The sequence below is a fragment of the Bombina bombina genome, chromosome 4, assembly GCF_027579735.1.
Source record: "Bombina bombina isolate aBomBom1 chromosome 4, aBomBom1.pri, whole genome shotgun sequence".
NCBI lineage: Eukaryota > Metazoa > Chordata > Amphibia > Anura > Bombinatoridae > Bombina > Bombina bombina.
This window is the reverse complement of record NC_069502.1, coordinates 226,249,973-226,269,099: the sequence shown is the minus strand read 5'-3', so window position 1 is coordinate 226,269,099 and position 19,127 is coordinate 226,249,973. Positions and strand designations below refer to the sequence as shown.

At 42.7% G+C, this 19,127-nt stretch overlaps 1 protein-coding gene across 1 annotated transcript in view; it reads left to right on the top strand.

Annotated features, from left to right (window-relative positions):
* LOC128656102 (serotransferrin-B) overlaps positions 1 to 19,127 on the top strand; it is a 132,635-nt gene that overhangs the window by 42,428 nt on the left and 71,080 nt on the right. The window contains exon 8 of the mRNA XM_053709799.1: positions 18,274 to 18,424. Coding sequence (XP_053565774.1) covers positions 18,274 to 18,424 — 151 coding nt within the window. The remainder of the gene's footprint in view (positions 1 to 18,273; positions 18,425 to 19,127) is intronic.

Genomic DNA, 19,127 nt, shown 5'->3' with positions numbered 1-19,127 from the left:
GGGGGGAGAGAGAGGGGGAGAGAGAGGGGAGAAAGAGAGAGAGGGGGAGAGAGAGAGAGAGAGAGAGAGAGGGGGAGAGAGAGAGAGAGAGAGAGGGGGAGAGAGAGAGATAGAGGGGAGAGAGCGCAAAAGAGGGGGGGAGAGAGAGAGCGCAAAAGAGGGGGGAGAGAGAGTGCGCAAAAGAGGGGGGAGAGAGAGAGCGCAAAAGAGAGGGGGAGAGAGAGCGCAAAAGAGAGGGGGAAGAGAGGGAGAGCAAAAGAAAGGGGACAGAGAGATCAAAAGAGAGGGGGGGAAGAGAAAGAGAGGGGGAGGGGGAGAGAGAGAGGGGAGGAGAGAGAGGGGAGGAGAGAGAGAGGTGGGAGGAGGAGAGAGAGAGGGGAGAGAGAGGGGGAAGGGAGAGAGAGAGGGGAGGGAGAGAGGGGGAGGGAGAGAGAGAGGGGGAGGGAGAGAGAGGGGGAGGTAGAGAGAGAGGGGAGGGAGAGAGAGAGGGGAGTGAGAGAGAGAGAGGGGAGGGGGAGTGAGAGGGGAGGGAGAGAGAGAGAGGGGAGGAGGAAAGAGAGAGGGGAGGGAGAGAGAGAGGGGAGGGGAGAGAGAGGGGAGGGGGAGGGAGGGAGAGAGAGGGGAGGGGGAGTGAGAGAGAGAGGGGGGAGATAGAGAGGGAGAGAGAGAGAGAGGGGAGAGAGAAAGGAGAGAGAGAGAGAGAGAGAGAGGGGGAGAGAGAGAGGGGAGAAAGAGAGAGAGGGGGAGAGAGAGAGAGAGAGAGAGAGAGAGAGAGGGGGAGATAGAGGGGAGAGAGCGCAAAAGAGGGGGGAGAGAGAGAGCGCAAAAGAGGGGGGAGAGAGAGAGCACAAAAGAGGGTGGGATAGAGAGAGCGCAAAAGAGGGTGGGATAGAGAGAGCGCAAAAGAGGGGGGGATAGAGAGAGCGCAAAAGAGGAGGGAGAGAGAGAGCGCAAAAGAGAGGGGGAGAGAGAGCGCAAAAGAGAGGGGGGAGAGAGAGAGCTCAAAAGAGAGGGGAGAGAGAGAGTGCAAAAGAGGGGGGAGAGAGAGCGCAAAAGAGGGGGAAGAGAGAGCGCAAAAGAGAGGGGGGAGAGAGATCTCAAAAGAGAGGGGGAGAGAAAGCGCAAAAGAGAGGGGGGAGAGAGAGAGCAAAAGAGAGGGGCAGGGAGAGAGCGCAAGGGTTGGGACTGCTGTACCCTGCAAAAAATGGCCCGTGTGAACGGGCTTTAGGACTAGTATATATATAAAAGCCTTTCATTTTAGTACTGACAGACTTTCTGCGAGTACTTAAGATGGCGGTGACAATTGTGAGGTGGGGGAGGGAAAAGAGCTGTTTGAGGGGGAACAGGGAGGAATCAGGGGGTGGAATGTGTCAGGTAGGAGGCTGATCTTTACACTAAGCTAAAACTAACCCTAAAAACTACCTAAGTAACCCCTTAACTGCTGGGCATAATACAAGTGTGGTGCGCAGCGGCATTTAGCAGCCTTCTAATTACCAAAAAGCAATGCCAAAGCCATATATGTCTGCTATTTATGAACAAAGGGGATCCCAGAGAAGCATTTACAACCATGTGTGCCATGATTGTACTAACTGTTTGTAAACAATTTCAGTGAGAAACCTAAAATTGTGTAAAAGCTTTACGATTTTTTTTATTTGATCACATTTAGCGGTGAATTGGTGGCATGAAATATACTAAAATGGGCCTATATCAATACTTTGGGTTTGTCTACTACATTATACTAAAGCTAAAATTAACCCTACACGCTCACTACAAGCAATCTAATTAACCCCTTCACTGCTGGGAAAAATAAAAGTGTGGTGCGCAGCGGCATTTAAATTACCAAAAAGCAATGCCAAAGCCATATATGTCTGCTATTTCTCAACAAAGGGGATCCCAGAGAAGCATTTACAACCATTTGTGCCATAATTGCTCAAATTACAGTGAGAAACCTAAACTCTGTGAAAAAGTTTGTGAAAAAGTTAACAACTTTTTTTATTTGATTGCATTTCGCGGTGAAATGGTGGCATGAAATATATCAAATTGGGCCTAGATCAATACTTTGGGTTGTCTACTAAAAAAAAATATAAACATGTGAAGGGTTATTCAGGGATTCCTGACAGATATCAGTGTTCCAATGTAACTATCGTTAATTTTTTTTTTTTTTAAATGGTTTGGAAATAGCAAAGTGCTACTTGTATTTATTGCCCCACAACTTGCAAAAAAAGCAAAGAACATGTAAACATTGGGTATTTCTAAACTCAGGACAAAATTTAGAAACTATTTAGCATGGGTGTTTTTGGTGGTTGTAGATCTGTAACAGATTTTGGGGGTCAAAGTTAGAAAAAGTGTTTTTTTTCTCTCTATTTTTTCATCATATTTTATAAAACAATTTATAGCAAATTATAAGATATGATGAAAATAATGGTATCTTTAGAAAATCCATTTAATGGCGAGAAAAAACGGTATATAATATGTGTGGGTACAGTAAATGAGTAAAAGGAAAATTACAGCTAAACACAAACACCTCAGAAATGTAAAAATAGACCTGGTCCTTAATGGTAAGAAAATTGAAAATCGGTCTGGTCACTAAGAGGATAAGCACTACAATTGCAGCCAGTGAAACTAATCAAAATAGTAACAGCTTAGAGGTAGAGTGCCAGTAGTTTGAATTGTCCCATGGGCTAGTGTTGTCACCTCGGTCATGTTTTCCTGGACACTTATGAGTTACACATGCTGCAGGGTGTGCAGAGGGAAACATGAATTGCATTTGGTTTGTATGCCGTCCATATGGACACTGTTTGCAGGATATCACTTATGTTCACAGTAGGCAATGATTTTGTATTATGTACAGTAAATGACGGCATAAAACAAACAGGCTATGAAAGGTGGACATCATGTTGTTCATATTAAACATATACCTATTTGTCTATGTACAACACGCTGGTTTAGTCACAACTTCACAGATACAAAATAATAGGAATGTTCCATAAATGTTTATTAGGATGTTAAAACCTATATTAAACTGTAACCACATTTTTGTGCAACATATTTTTAATGTACTTTGCCTCTTTTTATGTTCTCCAGGCTGCAGTGCCCTTGTATATTTCCTGGCATCAAATATCCTTGCTAAAATTAGATACCACATATAGAAGATCATGTAACCTTCATATTAACCCCTTAATGACCAGACCATTTTTCAATTTTCTTACCCTTAAAGGGACACTGAACCCAATTTTTTTCTTTCATGATTCAAAAAGAGCATGACATTTTAAGCAACTTTCTAATTTACTCCTATTATCAAATTTTCTTCATTCTCTTGGTATCTTTATTTTAAATGCAAGAATGTAAGTTTAGATGCCGGCCCATTTTTGGTGAACAACCTGGGTTGTCCTTGCTGATTGGTGGATACATTCATCCACCAATAAAAAAGTGCTGTCCAGAATTCTGAACCCCCCAAAAAAGCTTAGATGCCTTCTTTTTCAAATAAAGATAGCAAGAGAACGAAGAAAATTTGATAATAGGAGTAAATTAGAAAGTTGCTTAAAATTGCATGCTCTATTTGAATCATAAAAGAAAAAAAACAAAATTTATGCTTACCTGATAAATTTATTTCTCTTGTGGTGTATCCAGTCCACAGATTCATCCATTACTTGTGGGATATTCTCCTTCCCAACAGGAAGCTGCAAGAGGATCACCCACAGCAGAGCTGTCTATATAGCTCCTCCAGTCATTCGACCGAAGACAAGCAAGAGAAAGGAGAAACTATAGGGTGCAGTGGTGACTGTAGTTTAAAAATAAAAAACACCTGCCTTAAAATGACAGGGCTGGCCATGGACTGGATACACCACAAGAGAAATAAATTTATCAGGTAAGCATAAATTTTTTTTTCTCTTGTAAGGTGTATCCAGTCCACGGATTCATCCATTACTTGTGGGATACCAATACCAAAGCTATAGTACACGGATGAAGGGAGGGACAAGGCAGGCGCTTAAACGGAATGCACCACTGCCTGTAAGACCTTTCTCCCAAAAATAGCCTCCGAAGAAGCAAAAGTATAAAATTTGTAGAATTTAGAAAAAGTATGAAGCGAAGACCAAGTCGCCGCCTTACAAATCTGTTCAACAGAAGCCTCATTTTTAAAAGCCCATGTGGAAGCCACCACTCTAGTGGAATGAGCTGTAATTCTTTCAGGAGGCTGCTGGCCAGCAGTCTCATATGCTAAGTGAATTATACTTCTTAACCAAAAGGAAAGAGAAGTTGCTGAAGCCTTTTGGCCTTTCCTCTGTCCAGAGTAGACAACAAACAATACAGATGTTTGACAAAAATCTTTAGTAGCTTGTAAATAAAACTTTAAATCACGAACCACGTCAAGATTGTGTAATAGACGTTCCTTCTTTGAAGAAGGATTAGGACACAGTGACGGAACAACAATCTCCTGATTGATATTCTTATTAGATACCACCTTAGGAAGAAACCCAGGTTTGGTACGCAAAACTACCTTATCTGCATGGAAGATCAGATAAGGGGAATCACACTGCAAGGCAGATAACTCTGAAACTCTTCGAGCCGAAGAGATAGCTACCAAAAACAGAACTTTCCAAGATAAAAGCTTGATATCTATGGAATGCAGAGGTTCAAACGGAACCCCTTGAAGAACTTTAAGAACTAAATTTAAACTCCATGGCGGAGCAAAAGGTTTAAACACAGGCTTGATTCTAACTAAAGCCTGGCAAAACGCCTGAACGTCTGGAACATCCGCCAGGCGCTTGTGCAAAAGAATAGACAGAGCAGAAATCTGTCCCTTTAAGGAACTAGCTGACAATCCCTTCTCCAATCCTTCTTGGAGAAAAGATAATATCCTGGGAATCCTGACTTTACTCCATGAGTAACCCTTGGATTCTCACCAATGAAGATATTTACACCATATCTTATGATAGATTTTCCTGGTGACAGGCTTTCGAGCCTGAATTAAGGTATCAATGACCGATTCGGAGAAACCACGTTTTGATAAAATCAAGCGTTCAATCTCCAAGCAGTCAGACGCAGAGAAATTAGATTTGGATGGTTGAAAGGACCCTGAAGTAGAAGGTCTTGCCTCAGCGGTAGAGTCCATGGTGGAAGGGATGACATGTCCACCAGATCTGCATACCAAGTCCTGCGTGGCCACACAGGTGCTATCAAAATCACTGAAGCTCTCTCCTGCTTGATCTTGGCAATCAGACGAGGGAGCAGAGGAAACAGTGGAAACACATAAGCCAGGTTGAAAGACCAAGGCACTGCTAGAGCATCTATCAGCGCTGCCTTGGGATCCCTGGACCTGGATCCGTAACAAGGAAGCTTGGCATTCTGACGAGACGCCATGATATCCAGTTCCCACTCCCCCGGATGAAAAGTCTGTCGACTTAGAAAATCCACCTCCCAGTTCTCTACTCCTGGGATATGGATAGCTGATAGATGGCAAGAGTGAACCTCTGCCCATAGAATTATTTTTGAAACCTCCAACATTGCTAGGGAACTCCTTGTTCCCCCTTGATGGTTGATGTAGGCTACAGTCGTGATGTTGTCCGACTGAAATCTGATGAACCTGACCGCAGCTAGCTGAGGCCAAGCCTGAAGAGCATTGAATATCGCTCTTAGTTCCAGAATGTTTATCGGAAGGAGTGTCTCCTCCTGAGTCCACAAGCCCTGAGCCTTCAGGGAGTTCCAGACTGCACCCCAGCCCAGAAGGCTGGCATCCGTCGTTACTATTGTCCAATCTGGCCTGCGGAAGGTCATACCCTTGGACAGATGGACCCGAGATAACCACCAGAGAAGAGAATCCCTGGTCTCTTGATCCAGATTTAGTAGAGGGGACAAATCTGTGTAATCCCCATTCCACTGACTGAGCATGCAGAATTGCAGCGGTCTGAGATGTAGACGGGCAAACGGCACTATGTCCATTGCCGCTACCATTAAACCGATTACTTCCATACACTGAGCCACTGAAGGGCGAGAAGTAGAATAAAGAACACGGCATGAATTTAGAAGTTTTGAAAACCTGGCCTCTGTCAGGTAAATCTTCATTTCTACAGAATCTATCAGAGTTCCTAGGAAGGAAACTCTTGTGAGAGGGGATAGAGAACTTTTTTCTTCGTTCACTTTCCACCCATGCGACCTCAGAAATGCCAGAACAATGTCTGTATGGGAACTGGCAATTTGAAAATTCGACGCCTGTATTAGAATGTCGTTTAGGTAAGGGGCTACTGCTATACCCCACGGACTTAGGACTGCTAGGAGTGACCCCAGAACCTTCGTAAAGATTCTTGGTGCCATAGCTCCAAGAATCCAAGGGAAGAGCCACAAACTGGTAATGCCTGCCTAGGAAGGCGAACCTGAGAAACCGATGATGATCTCTGTGTATCAGAATGTGCAGATAAGCATCCTTTAAGTCCACGGTAGTCATATATTGACCCTCCTGGATCATAGGTAGGATGGTTCGAATAGTCTCCATCTTGAAGGATGGGACCCTGAGAAATTTGTTTAGTATCTTGAGATCTAAGATTGGTCTGAAGGTTCCCTCCTTCTTGGGAACCACAAACAGATTTGAATAGAAGCCTTGCCCCTGTTCCTCCTTTGGAACTGGGTGGGTAAGAATGCCTCTCTCTTTATCTGGTTTGCAGATAATTGTGAGAGATGAAATCTTCCTTTTGGGGAGAAGATTTGAAGTCCAGAAGATATCCCTGGGACACAATTTCCAATGCCCAGGGATCCTGGACATCTCTTGCCCAAGCCTGGGCGAAGAGAGAAAATCTGCCCCCTACTAGATCCGTTACCGGATCGGGGGCTGATCTTTCATGCTGTCTTAGAGGCAGCAGCAGGTTTTTTGGCCTGCTTTCCTTTGTTCCAAGCCTGGTTAGGTCTCCAGACCGGCTTGGACTGGGCAAAATTTCACTCTTGTTTTGTATTAGAGGAAGTTGAAGCTGCGCCACTCTTGAAGTTTCGAAAGGCACGAAAATTAGGCTGTTTGGTCCTTAATTTGTTGGACCTTTCCTGAGGAAGGGCGTGACCTTTTCCTCCAGTAATATCAGAAATGATCTCCTTCAGTCCAGGCCCGAATAGGGTCTGCCCCTTGAAGGGAATGTTGAGAAGCTTAGACTTTGAAGTAACGTCAGCTGACCAGGATTTAAGCCATAGCGCCCTACGCGCCTGAATAGCAAAACCTGAGTTCTTAGCCGTTAGTTTGGTTAAATGAACAACGGCGTCAGAAACAAATGAATTGGCTAGCTTAAGAGCTTTAAGCTTGTCAAGGATATCATCCAATGGGGTTTCTACCTGTAGAGCCTCTTCTAAAGACTCAAACCAGAAGGCTGCAGCAGCAGTTACAGGGGCAATGCATGCAAGGGGCTGGAGAATAAAACCTTGTTGAATAAAAATTTTCTTAAGGTAACCCTCTAATTTTTTGTCCATTGGATCTAGAAAAGCACAACTGTCCTCGACAGGGATAGTTGTATGCTTCGCTAGAGTAGAGACTGCTCCCTCCACCTTAGGGACCGTTTGCCACAAGTCCCGTGTAGTGGCATCTATGGGAAACATCTTTTTAAAAACAGGAGGGGGAGAGAACGGTACACCTGGTCTATCCCATTCCTTAGTAATAATTTCTGAAAACCTCTTAGGTATTGGAAAAACATCTCTGGGACTACAATGGCGTCACAGTCATCCAGAGTTGCTAAAACCTCCCTGAGCAACATGCGGAGGTGTTCAAGCTTAAATTTAAATGTAGACATATCAGAATCAGGTTGAAGTGTCTTCCCTGAGTCAGAAAAATCACCCACAGATAGAAGCTCTCCTTCTTTGGCTTCTGCACATTGTGAGGGTATATTGGACATAGCTACTAAAGCGTCAGAGAGCTCTGTATTTTTTCTAGTCCCAGAGCTGTCTCGCTTTCCTTGTAACCCTGGCAGTTTGGACAATACTTCTGTAAGATTATGATTCATAACTGCCGCCATGGGCGCAAAGGGCGCGCTAGATGTACTTGGCGCCTCTTGAGCGGGAGTTAAAGGCTCTGACACGTGGGGAGAGTTAGTCAGCATAACTTCCCCCTTGTCAATATCCTCTGGTGATAAATCTTTTAAAGCCAGAATATGGTCTTTAAAACTTATAGTAAGATCAGTGCATTTGGTACACATTCTAAGAGGGGGTTCCACAATGGCTTCCAAACATAATGAACAAGGAGTTTCCTCTATGTCAGACATGTTTAACAGACTAGTAATGAGACCAGCAAGCTTTGAAAACACTTTAATTAATGTGAAAAAGCAGAATATAAAAAAGGGTACTGTGCCTTTAAGGGAAAAAAACAAACACAAAAACTGCAAAACAGTGAAAAAAGCAGTTAACTCTATGAAATTTTTACAGTGTATATAATAGACTAAAATAGCATTGCACCCACTTGCAAATGGATGATTAACCCCTCAGGTTAAAAAACGAATAAAAAAAACGTTAAAAAACGTTATAACAGTCACAAGCAAACTGCCACAGCTCTACTGTGGCTCCTACCTTCCCATAAAATGACTTTTTTAGGCACAAAAACCCTTTACAGAGGTCAAATATGTCAGGGGACTCCTTCAGGGAAGCTGGATGTCTCAGAATGTAAGAAACAACTGCGCAATTAGAGCGCGAAAATAGGCCCCTCCCACCATGCACTCAAAGTCAGAGGGCCTTAAAAAACTATTCCTAGGAGTAAAATAACAGCCATGTGGAAAACTAGGCCCCAAATAAAGATTTATCACCTCAGTAAAAAACGTTCCTTATATATATAACGTTTTACATACTAAGCCATAATAGAAAGTAATATGAAAATTACCCTTTACTGCAAGCATGATGCCAGTCGTTATTAACTCACTGCAATCAGGCTTACCTTAACTATATCAGGCACTGTCAGCAATTTCTAGTTCTTATCATCCTCTAGAAAAAAAATATACTGAACATACCTCAGGGCAGTTAATTCTGCAGGCCGTTCTCCCAGCTGAAGTTTCCCCATACTCTTCAGTTATGTGTGAGAACAACAGTGGACCTTAGTTACAACCTGCTAAGATCATCAAAAACCTCAGGCAAATTCTTCTTCTAATTTCTGCCTGAAGTAAAAAAAACAGTACAACGCCGGCACCGTTTAAAAATAACAAACTTTTGATTGAAGATAAACTACACTAATTCACAACATCTCTCTAGCTACTTCCCTTGTCGAGAGCTCCAAGAGAATGACTGGAGGTGGCACTTAGGGGAGGAGCTATATAGACAGCTCTGCTGTGGGTGATCCTCTTGCAGCTTCCTGTTGGGAAGGAGAATATCCCACAAGTAATGGATGAATCCGTGGACTGGATACACCTTACAAGAGAAATTTGGGTTCAGTGTCCCTTTAAGGACAAAGGCTATTTTTACATTTCTGCTGTGTTTGTGTTTAGCTGTAATTTTCCTCTTACTCATTTACTATACCCACTCATATTATATATAGTTTTTCTCGCCATTAAATGGACTTTCTAAAGATACCATTATTTTCATCATATCTTATAATTTACTATAAAGAAAATTATAAAATATGAGGAAAAAATGGAAAAAAAACACACTTTTTCTAACTTTGACCCGCAAAATCTGTTACACATCTACAATCACCAAAAACACCCATGCTAAATAGTTTCTAAATTTTGTCCTGAGTTTAGAAATACCCAATGTTTACGCGTTCTTTGCTTTTTTTGCAAGTTATAGGGCAATAAATACAAGTAGAACTTTGCTATTTCCAAACCACTTTTTTTCAAAATTAGCGCTAGTTACATTGGAACCCTGATATATGTCAGGAATACCTGAATATCCCTTGACATGTATATATTTTTTTTTAGAAGACAACCCAAAGTATTGATCTAGGCCCATTTTGGTATATTTCATGTCACCATTTCACCGCTAAATGCCATCAAATAAAAAAAAAAGTTCACTTTTTCACAAATTTTGTCACAAACTTTAGGTTTCCCACTGAAATTATTTACAAACAGCTTCTGCAATTATGACACAAATGATTGTAAATGTTTCTCTGGGATCCCCTTTGTTCAGAAATAGCAGACTTATATGGCTTTGGGGTTGCTTTTTGGTAATTAGAAGGCAGCTAAATGCCGCTGCGCACCGCACGTGTTTTATGCCCAGCAGTGAAGGGGTTAATTAGGGAGCTTGTAGGGTTAATTTTAGCTTTAGTGTAGTGTAGTAGACAACCCCAAGTATTGATCTAGGCCCATTTTGGTATATTTCATGCCACCATTTCACCGCCAAATGCGAGCAAATAAAAAAATTTTTTTTACATTTTTCACAATTTTAGGTTTCTCACTGAAATTATCTACAAACAGCTTGTGCTATTATGGCACAAATTGTTGTTAAAGCTTCTCTGGGATCCCCTTTGTTCAGAAATAGCAAACTTATATGGCTTTGGCGTTGCTTTTTGGTAATTAGAAGGCCGTTAAATGCTGCTGCGCACCACACGTGAATTATGCCTAGCAGTGAAGGGGTTAATTAGGGAGCTTGCAGGGTTAATTTTAGCTTTAGTGTAGAGATCAGCCTCCCACCTGACACATCCCACCCCCTGATCCCTCCCAAACAGCTCTCTTCCCTCCCCCACCGCACAATTGTCCCCGCCATCTTAAGTACTGGCAGTACTAAATAAAAGGATTTTTTTTTTTTTTTAAATAAAAATAATAAAATATTTTAGCTGTGATGGACCCCTGCCTTAGCCCCCAACCTCCCTGATCCCCCCCCAGCTCTCTAACCGTCTCCCCTACCTAATTGCCGCCATCTTGGGTACTGGCAGCTGTCTGCCAGTACCCAGTTTGCCCCCAAAAACAAGCAAAAGTATTTATTTTTCTTTTTAACTTTAAACTCTTTCTGTAGTGTAGCAGCCCCCCACAATACCCCCATCCCCCTCCCTCTCCCAAATCCTTTTTATATTTAATTTTTTTTTTACTTTTTCCCCCCCTCTCCCTCCTCATTGGTGTCAGTGTGGCTAATGCGCGAGCATGCACACACACGCGCGCGCGCCCCCGCACGCTCCCAGCACTGGCGTGCACATTGCACTTACAGGAACCAGATGCCGGGTAGAGATGGGCCGCCCACCCGCCTCCCTGCTACGCTCCCACCCACCAACGAACTGCACCATCGCTACCGGTGCAGAGAGGGCCACAGAGTGGCTCTCTCTGCATCAGAGTCTTGTAAATAGGTATTGCAGGATGCCTCCATATCGAGGCATCACTGCAATACCCTGAGAGCTGCTGGAAGCGATTGTGATCGCTTCCAGCACTCTGTTAGACAACTGACGTACCAGGTACGTCTATTGTCATTAACTGTTTGTTTTTGCATGACGTACCTGGTACATCAGTTGTCATTAAGGGGTTAAAGGGACATAAACACAACATTTTTCTTCATAATTTAGATAGAAAATACAATTTAAAAAAAGTTTCCAATTTACTTCTATTATTAGATTTGCTTTGTACTCTTTTTATTCTATGTTGAAGAGATATCTAGATAGGTAGCGTGCACATGTCTGGAACACTACATGGCAGGAAATAGTACTGCCATCTAGTTCGCTTGCTAATGTATAACATTAATGCAAAACTGCTGCCATATAGTGCTGCAGACATGCACACCCCTGAACTCACCTTCCTGCTTTTCAACAAAAGATACAAGAAATGAAGAAAGTTTGATATTAGAAGTAAATAGGAAAGTTATTTAAAATTGTTTGAATCATAAAAGAAAAACTTGGTGTTTCATGTTCATTTAAGACACAAAAAAACAACATTTATGCTTACCTGATAAATTTCTTTCTCTTGTGGTGTATCCCGTCCACGGGTTCATCCATTACTTGTGGGATAATCTCCTTCCCAACAGGAAGTTGCAAGAGGACACCCACAGCAGAGCTGTCTATATAGCTCCTCCCCTAAATGCCACTCCCAGTCATTCGACCGAAGACAAGCAAGAAAAAAGGAGAAACTATAGGGTGCAGTGGTGAGTGGTTAGTTTAAAAATAAAAAACACAAACCTTAAAGTGACAGGGCGGGCCGTGGACTGGATACACCACAAGAGAAAGAAATTTATCAGGTAAGCATAAATTTTGTTTTCTCTTGTAAGGTGTATCCAGTCCACGGGTTCATCCATTACTTGTGGGATACCAATACCAAAGCTTTAGGACACGGATGAAGGGAGGGACAAGGCAGGAACTTAAACGGAAGGCACCACTGCCTGCAAGACCTTTCTCCCAAAAATAGCCTCCGAGGAAGCAAAAGTATCAAATTTGTAGAATTTAGAAAAAGTATGAAGCGAAGACCAAGTCGCCGCCTTACAAATCTGTTCAACAGAGGCCTCATTTTTAAAAGCCCATGTGGAAGCTACCGCTCTAGTGGAATGAGCTGTAATTCTTTCAGGAGGCTGCTGGCCAGCAGTCTCATAAGCTAAACGGATTATGCTTCTCAGTCAAAAAGAAAGAGAAGGTGCCGAAGCCTTTAGGCCTCTCCTCTGTCCAGAGTAGACAAAAAACAATGCAGATGTTTGACGAAAATCCTTAGTAGCTTGTAAATAAAACTTTAAAGCACGAACCACGTCAAGATTGTGTAATAGACGTTCCTTCTTTGAAGAATGCTTAGGACACAGTGACGGAACAACAATCTCCTGATTGATATTCTTATTAGATACCACCTTAGGAAGAAACCCAGGTTTGGTACGCAAAACTACCTTATCTGCATGGAAGATCAGATAAGGGGAATCACACTGTAAGGCAGGTAACTCTGAAACTCTTCGAGCCGAAGAGATAGCTACCAAGAACAGAACTTTCCAAGATAAAAGCTTGATATCTATGGAATGCAGAGATTCAAACGGAACCCCTTGAAGAACTTTAAGAACTAAATTTAAACTCCATGGCGGAGCAACACAGGCTTGATTCTAACTAAAGCCTGACAAAACGCCTGAATGTCTGGAACATCTGCCAGACGCTTGTGCAAAAGAATAGACAGAGCAGAAATCTGTCCCTTTAAGGAACTAGCTGACAATCCCTTCTCCAATCCTTCTTGGAGAAAGGATAATATCCTAGGAATCCTGACTTTACTCCATGAGTAACCCTTGGATTTACACCATATCTTATGATAGATTTTCCTGGTGACAGGCTTTCAAGCCTGAATTAAGGCATCAATGACCGACTCGGAGAAACCACGTTTTGATAAAATCAAGCGTTCAATCTCCAAGCAGTCAGCCGCAGAGAAATTAGATTTGGATGTTTGAATGGACTTTGGAGTAGAAGGTCCTGCCTCAGCGGCAGAGTCCATGGTGAAAGGGATGACATGTCCACCAGATCTGCATACCAAGTCCTGCGTGGCCACGCAGGTGCTATCAAAATCACTGAAGCTCTCTCCTGCTTGATCTTGGCAATCAGACGAGGGAGGAGAGGAAATGGTGGGAACACATAAGCCAGGCTGAAGGACCAGGGCACTGCTAGAGCATCTATCAGCGCTGCCTGGGGATCCCTTGACCTAGACCAGTAACAAGGAAGCTTGGCGTTCTGACGAGACGCCATCAGATCCAGTTCTGGTTTGCCCCATAGTTGAATCAGCTGGGCAAATACCTCCGGATGGAGCTCCCACTCCCCCGGATGAAAATTCTGCCGACTTAGAAAATCCGCCCCCAAGTTCTCTACTCCTGGGATATGGATAGCGGAGAGATGACAAGAGTGAATCTCTGCCCATAGAATTATCTTTGAAACCTCCAACATTGCCAGGGGGCTTCTTTTCCCCCTGATGGTTGATATAGGGTACAGTCGTGATATTGTCCGACTGAAATCTGATGAACCTGACCGCAGCTAGTTGAGGCCAAGCCTGAAGAGACTGAATATCGCTCTCAGTTCCAGAATGTTTATCGGAAGGAGGGCTTCCTCCTGAATCCACGAACCCTGAGCCTTCAGGGAGTTCCAGACTGCGCCCCAGCTCAGAAGACTGGCATCTGTTGTCACTATAGTCCACTTTGGCCTGCGGAAACTCATTCCCCTGGACAGATGGACCCGAGATAACCACCAGAGAAGAGAATCCCTGGTCTTTTGATCCAGATTTAGCAGAGGGGACAAATCTGTGTAAGCCCCATTCCACTGATTGTGCATGCAAAGTTGCAGTGGTCTGAGATGTAGGCGGGCAAACGGAACTATGTCCATTGCCGCTACCATTAAGTCGATTACTTCCATACACTGAGCCACTGACGGCCGAGAAGTGGAATGAAGAGCACGGCAGGAAGTTAGAAGCTTTGATAACCTGACCTCTGTCAGAAAATTTTTCATTTCTACTGAATCTATCAGTGTTCCTAGGAAGGAAACTCTTGTGAAAGGGGAGAGAGAACTCTTTTCTTCGTTCACCTTCCACCCGTGAGACCTCAGAAAGGCCAGAACAATGTCAGTATGGGACTTGGCGATTTGAAAAGTCGACGCCAGTATCAGAATGTCGTCTAGGTAAGGAGCCACCACTATGCCCCGTGGCCTTAGTACCACCAGTAGGGACCCTAGAACCTTCGTAAAGATTCTTGGTGCCGTGGCTAACCCGAAGGGAAGAGCCACAAACTGGTAATGCCTGTCTAAGAAGGCGAACCTGAGGAACTGATGAGGATTTCTGTGAATGGGAATGTGGAGATAAGCATCCTTTAAGTCCACAGTAGTTATATATTGACCCTCCTGGATCATAGGGAGGATGGTTCGGATAGTCTCCATCTTGAAGGATGGGACCCTGAGAAATTTGTTTAGGATCTTGAGATCCAAGATTGGTCTGAAAGTTCCCTCATTTTTGGGAACTATAAACAGATTTGAATAGAAGCCCTGCCCCTGTTCCTCCCTTGGAACTGGGTGGATCACTCCCATAACCAGTAGGTCTTGAACACAACGTAAGAATGCCTCTCTCTTTATCTGGTTTACAGATAATTATGAGAGATGAAATCTCCCCTTTGGAGATGAAGCTTTGAAGTCCAGAAGATATCCCTGGGAAACAGTCTCTAATGCCCAGGGATCCTGGACGTCTCTTGCCCAAGCCTGGGCGAAGAGAGAAAGTCTGCCCCCTACTAGATCCGGTCCCGGATCGGGGGCTACTCCTTCATGCTGTCTTAGAGGCGGCAGCAGGTTTTTTTGGCCTGCTTCCCCTTGTTCCAAGCCTGGTTCGGTCTCCAGACTGGTTTGGACTGGGCGAAATTTCCCTCTTGTTTTGCATTAGAGGAAGCTGAAGCTGCGCCACTTTTGAAGTTTCGAAATGAACGAAAATTATTTTGTTTGGTCCTTAATTTATTGGACCTATCCTGAGGAAGGGCGTGACCTTTTCCTCCAGTAATATCAGAAATGATCTCCTTCAGGCCCGGCCCGAAAAGGGTCTGTCCTTTGAAGGGGATGTTAAGAAGCTTAGGCTTTGAAGTAACGTCTGCTGACCAGGACTTAAGCCATAGCGCCCTGCGCGCCAGAATTTCAAAACCTGAATTCTTAGCCGTTAGTTTGGTTAGATGAAAAACTGCGTCAGAAATAAAGAAATTAGCTAACTTGAGAGCTTTAATCCTGTCTAAAATATCATCTAACGGGGTCTCCACCTGTAGAGCCTCCTCAAGAGACTCGAACCAAAAAGCCGCTGCAGCAGTAACTGGGGCAATGCATGCAAGAGGCTGGAGAATAAAACCTTGATGGATAAAAATTTTCTTAAGGAGACCCTCCAATTTTTTATCCATAGGATCTAAGAAAGCACAACTGTCCTCGACGGGGATAGTTATATGCTTAGCTAGGGTAGAAACAGCACCCTCCACCTTAGGGACTGTCTGCCACGAGTCCCGTATAGCGACATCTATGGGAAACATCTTTTTAAAAGCAGGAGGGGGAGAGAACGGAACACCTGGTCTATCCCATTCCTTAGTAATCATTTCCGAAAACCTCTTAGGGACTGGAAAGACATCAGTGTAAACAGGCACTGCAAAGTATTTGTCCATTTTACACAATTTCTCTGGAACTACAATGGGGTTACAGTCATCCAGAGTTGCTAAAACCTCCCTGAGCAATAAGCGGAGGTGTTCAAGCTTAAATTTAAAGGCTGTCATTTCAGAATCGGACTGAAGTAATGTCTTCCCTGAATCTGAAATCTCACCCTCAGATAGCAACTTCCTTGCCACGGCTTCGGAGCATTGTGAGGGTATATCGGACATAGCTACTAAAGCGTCAGAAAGCTCTGTATTTGTTCTAGCCCCAGAGCTGTCTCACTTTCCCTGTAACCCTGGCAGTTTGGACAATACCTCTGTGAGGGTATTAGTCATAACTGCCGCCATGTCTTGTAAGGTAAACGCATTCGACGCGCTAGATGTACTTGGCGTCACTTGAGCGGGAGTTATAGGTTCTGACACGTAGGGAGAGCTAGATGGCAGAACCTCCCTTTTGTCAGTCTGAGAAACCTCTGGTGATAAATCTTTAAATGCCATAATATGGTCTTTATAATTTATAGAAATTTCAGTACATTTGGTACACATTCTAAGAGGGGGTTCCACAATGGCTTCTAAACATATTGAACAAGGAGTTTCCTCTATGTCAGACATGTTTAACAGACTAGTAATGAGACCAGCAAGCTTGGAAAACACTTTAATAAATGTGAAACAGCAATTAAACAAAAACGGTACTGTGCCTTTAAGAGAAAAAAACTATCACATAAACTGCAAAACAGTGTTAAAAAGTAGTAAACTCTTCGAAATTTTTACAGTGTGTATAAGGGACTAAAGCAGCATTGCACCCACTTGCAAATGGATGATTAACCCTTTAGGCCCCAAACCGGATTTGAAAAATGTTAAAAAACGTTAATAAACAGTTAAACACCTTGCCACAGCTCTGCTGTGGCTCCTACCTGCCCTCAAATACGATTTAGGGAAGAAATAAGCCCTCTATAGTGGTCCTCAGATGCTAGAGGACTCCTTTAGGGAAGCTGGATGTCTCAGTCTGAATAAGAACTGCGCATCTAGAGCGCGAAAATAGGCCCCTCCCACCATGCACTCGATGTCAGAGGGCCTTAAGAAAATACTCCTAGGAGTATCTGACTAGCCATGTGGAAACTAGGCCCCAAAAAATGATTTATCACCCTCAGAGAAAAAACGTTCTTTCTATATAACATGTAAACGTTTTGTGACTAAGAAATATGAGTATTAACATGAATATTACCCTTTTTTGTAAGCATGATCCCAGTCATTGTTAAATCACTGCATCAGGCTTATCTCAATTATACAAGGCTCTGTCAGCATTTTCTAGATCTTATCATCTCTCTAGAAATAAATATACTGAACATACCTCAAGGCAGGTAATCTGCAAACCGTTCCCCCAACTGAAGTCTTTCCCATACTCTTCAGTTATGTGTGAGAACAGCAATGGACCTTAGTTACAAACCGCTAAGATCATCAACCTCCAGGCAGATTCTTCTTCTAATTTCTGCCTGCGAGTAAAACAGTACGACGCTGGTACCATTTAAAAATAACAAACTCTTGATTGAATGTAAAAACTACACTAAGTCACCACATATCTCTTGATACTTCCTATCTTGTCGAGAGTTGCAAGAGAATGATGGGAGTGGCAGTTAGGGGAGGAGCTATATAGACAGCTCTACTGTGGGTGTCCTCTTGCAACTTCCTGTTGGGAAGGAGAATATCCCACAACCTATGGACTGGATACACCTTACAAGAGAAACATGCTAGCCAAGCAATAAATTAATATTATAAATCTCAACCTCCCAGATAATATATGCCTTTATGTGCATGCTCTTAAACCTATCATGATGTATGGCTGTGTACATGTGTATATTTAAGCAGTTGCGACCTCTGTACCCCCTGTAGTTCCGTCCCTGGCTGCTTACCTCTGATAGGTTGCTGAGGTGGCACAGATGCCACCTCATTCTGGTTTATCATGTGGGGTTATGTACTTGAAGTGAAAGCTTTAGGTAAAAAGGCTTTAGAAAGTGACAGGAAACATAAATATTTGCTTTGTTTATAAGTAAATCATTTTGCATTATGCATAATTATAATAGTGTCCATTTAGGTTTGTCAATTTAAAATATGTCTTGAACTTTTGTTTTTTTTATGTAAAGTTATGAATTAGATCAACATATGTTTATCAGACCTTATGGCTGATCATTAACATCAAAATGATTACATTGTTGTAACTGAGAACTCTTACTGCTAATGTAAACCAGTCAAGCTTCCCATCTTATATATAGAAAAATAAAAAATATTTTTTTTTCATAGAAAAAAGGATGCAAACTCTTCAGCTCTGTGCATGGAAATGATCTTATCTTCAAAGACTCTACAATTGGTTTCCTTGCTCTGCCACCTGTTATGGACACCTTCCTGTATCTTGGAGCAGACTATTATGCTTCAATTAATGCTTTGCACAGGGGTAAGATACATAATTGTAAACTTGTAGAATTATTTTATGGAACAATTTGTGTTGCTAAGAGAAAAGAGTTTGCTCCGATCTACACCCAAAAAGTTTTTGGGAATAATATTTTGGTAAGCGCACCTGCCTGAATCAAGTCAAACCCATAGGCAAAACCCCATCAAATACATTTAGATTATGTCATGCATGTAAACTCACTTTGGGTTTAATTGTGCAAATAACTATTTTTTGTTCTTTGAAAATATAGAGGAATCGTTATTGTTTTTTTATTTTTTTATTTGCAATTTATGGTTATACCATGTTTAACTGGGTGGAATGCTGGCTTAAGGACAGAAAACAAAGTGTCTTAGTAAATGGAGTTCATTCAGCAGAGGGGGCTGTTACTAGTGGTGTTCCTCAGGGGTCAGTTCTGGGGCCTGTTTTGTTTAACATATTTATCTGCGATATCAGCAAAGGGCTACAGGGGAAAGTATGTCTCTCTGTAGATGATACAAAAATTTGTAACAGAGTGGATGTTCCAGGGGGGCAGACAAAATGAGAAGTGATATACAACAATTGGAGGATTGGACAAACAACTGGGATCTAAAGTTTAACACAGCAAAGTGTAAAATAATGCATTTAGGGAAGAAAAATCCAAATGTTAATTACAGACTCAATGACACTTTACTGACTGTTACAGATGAGGAACAGGACTTGGGTATTA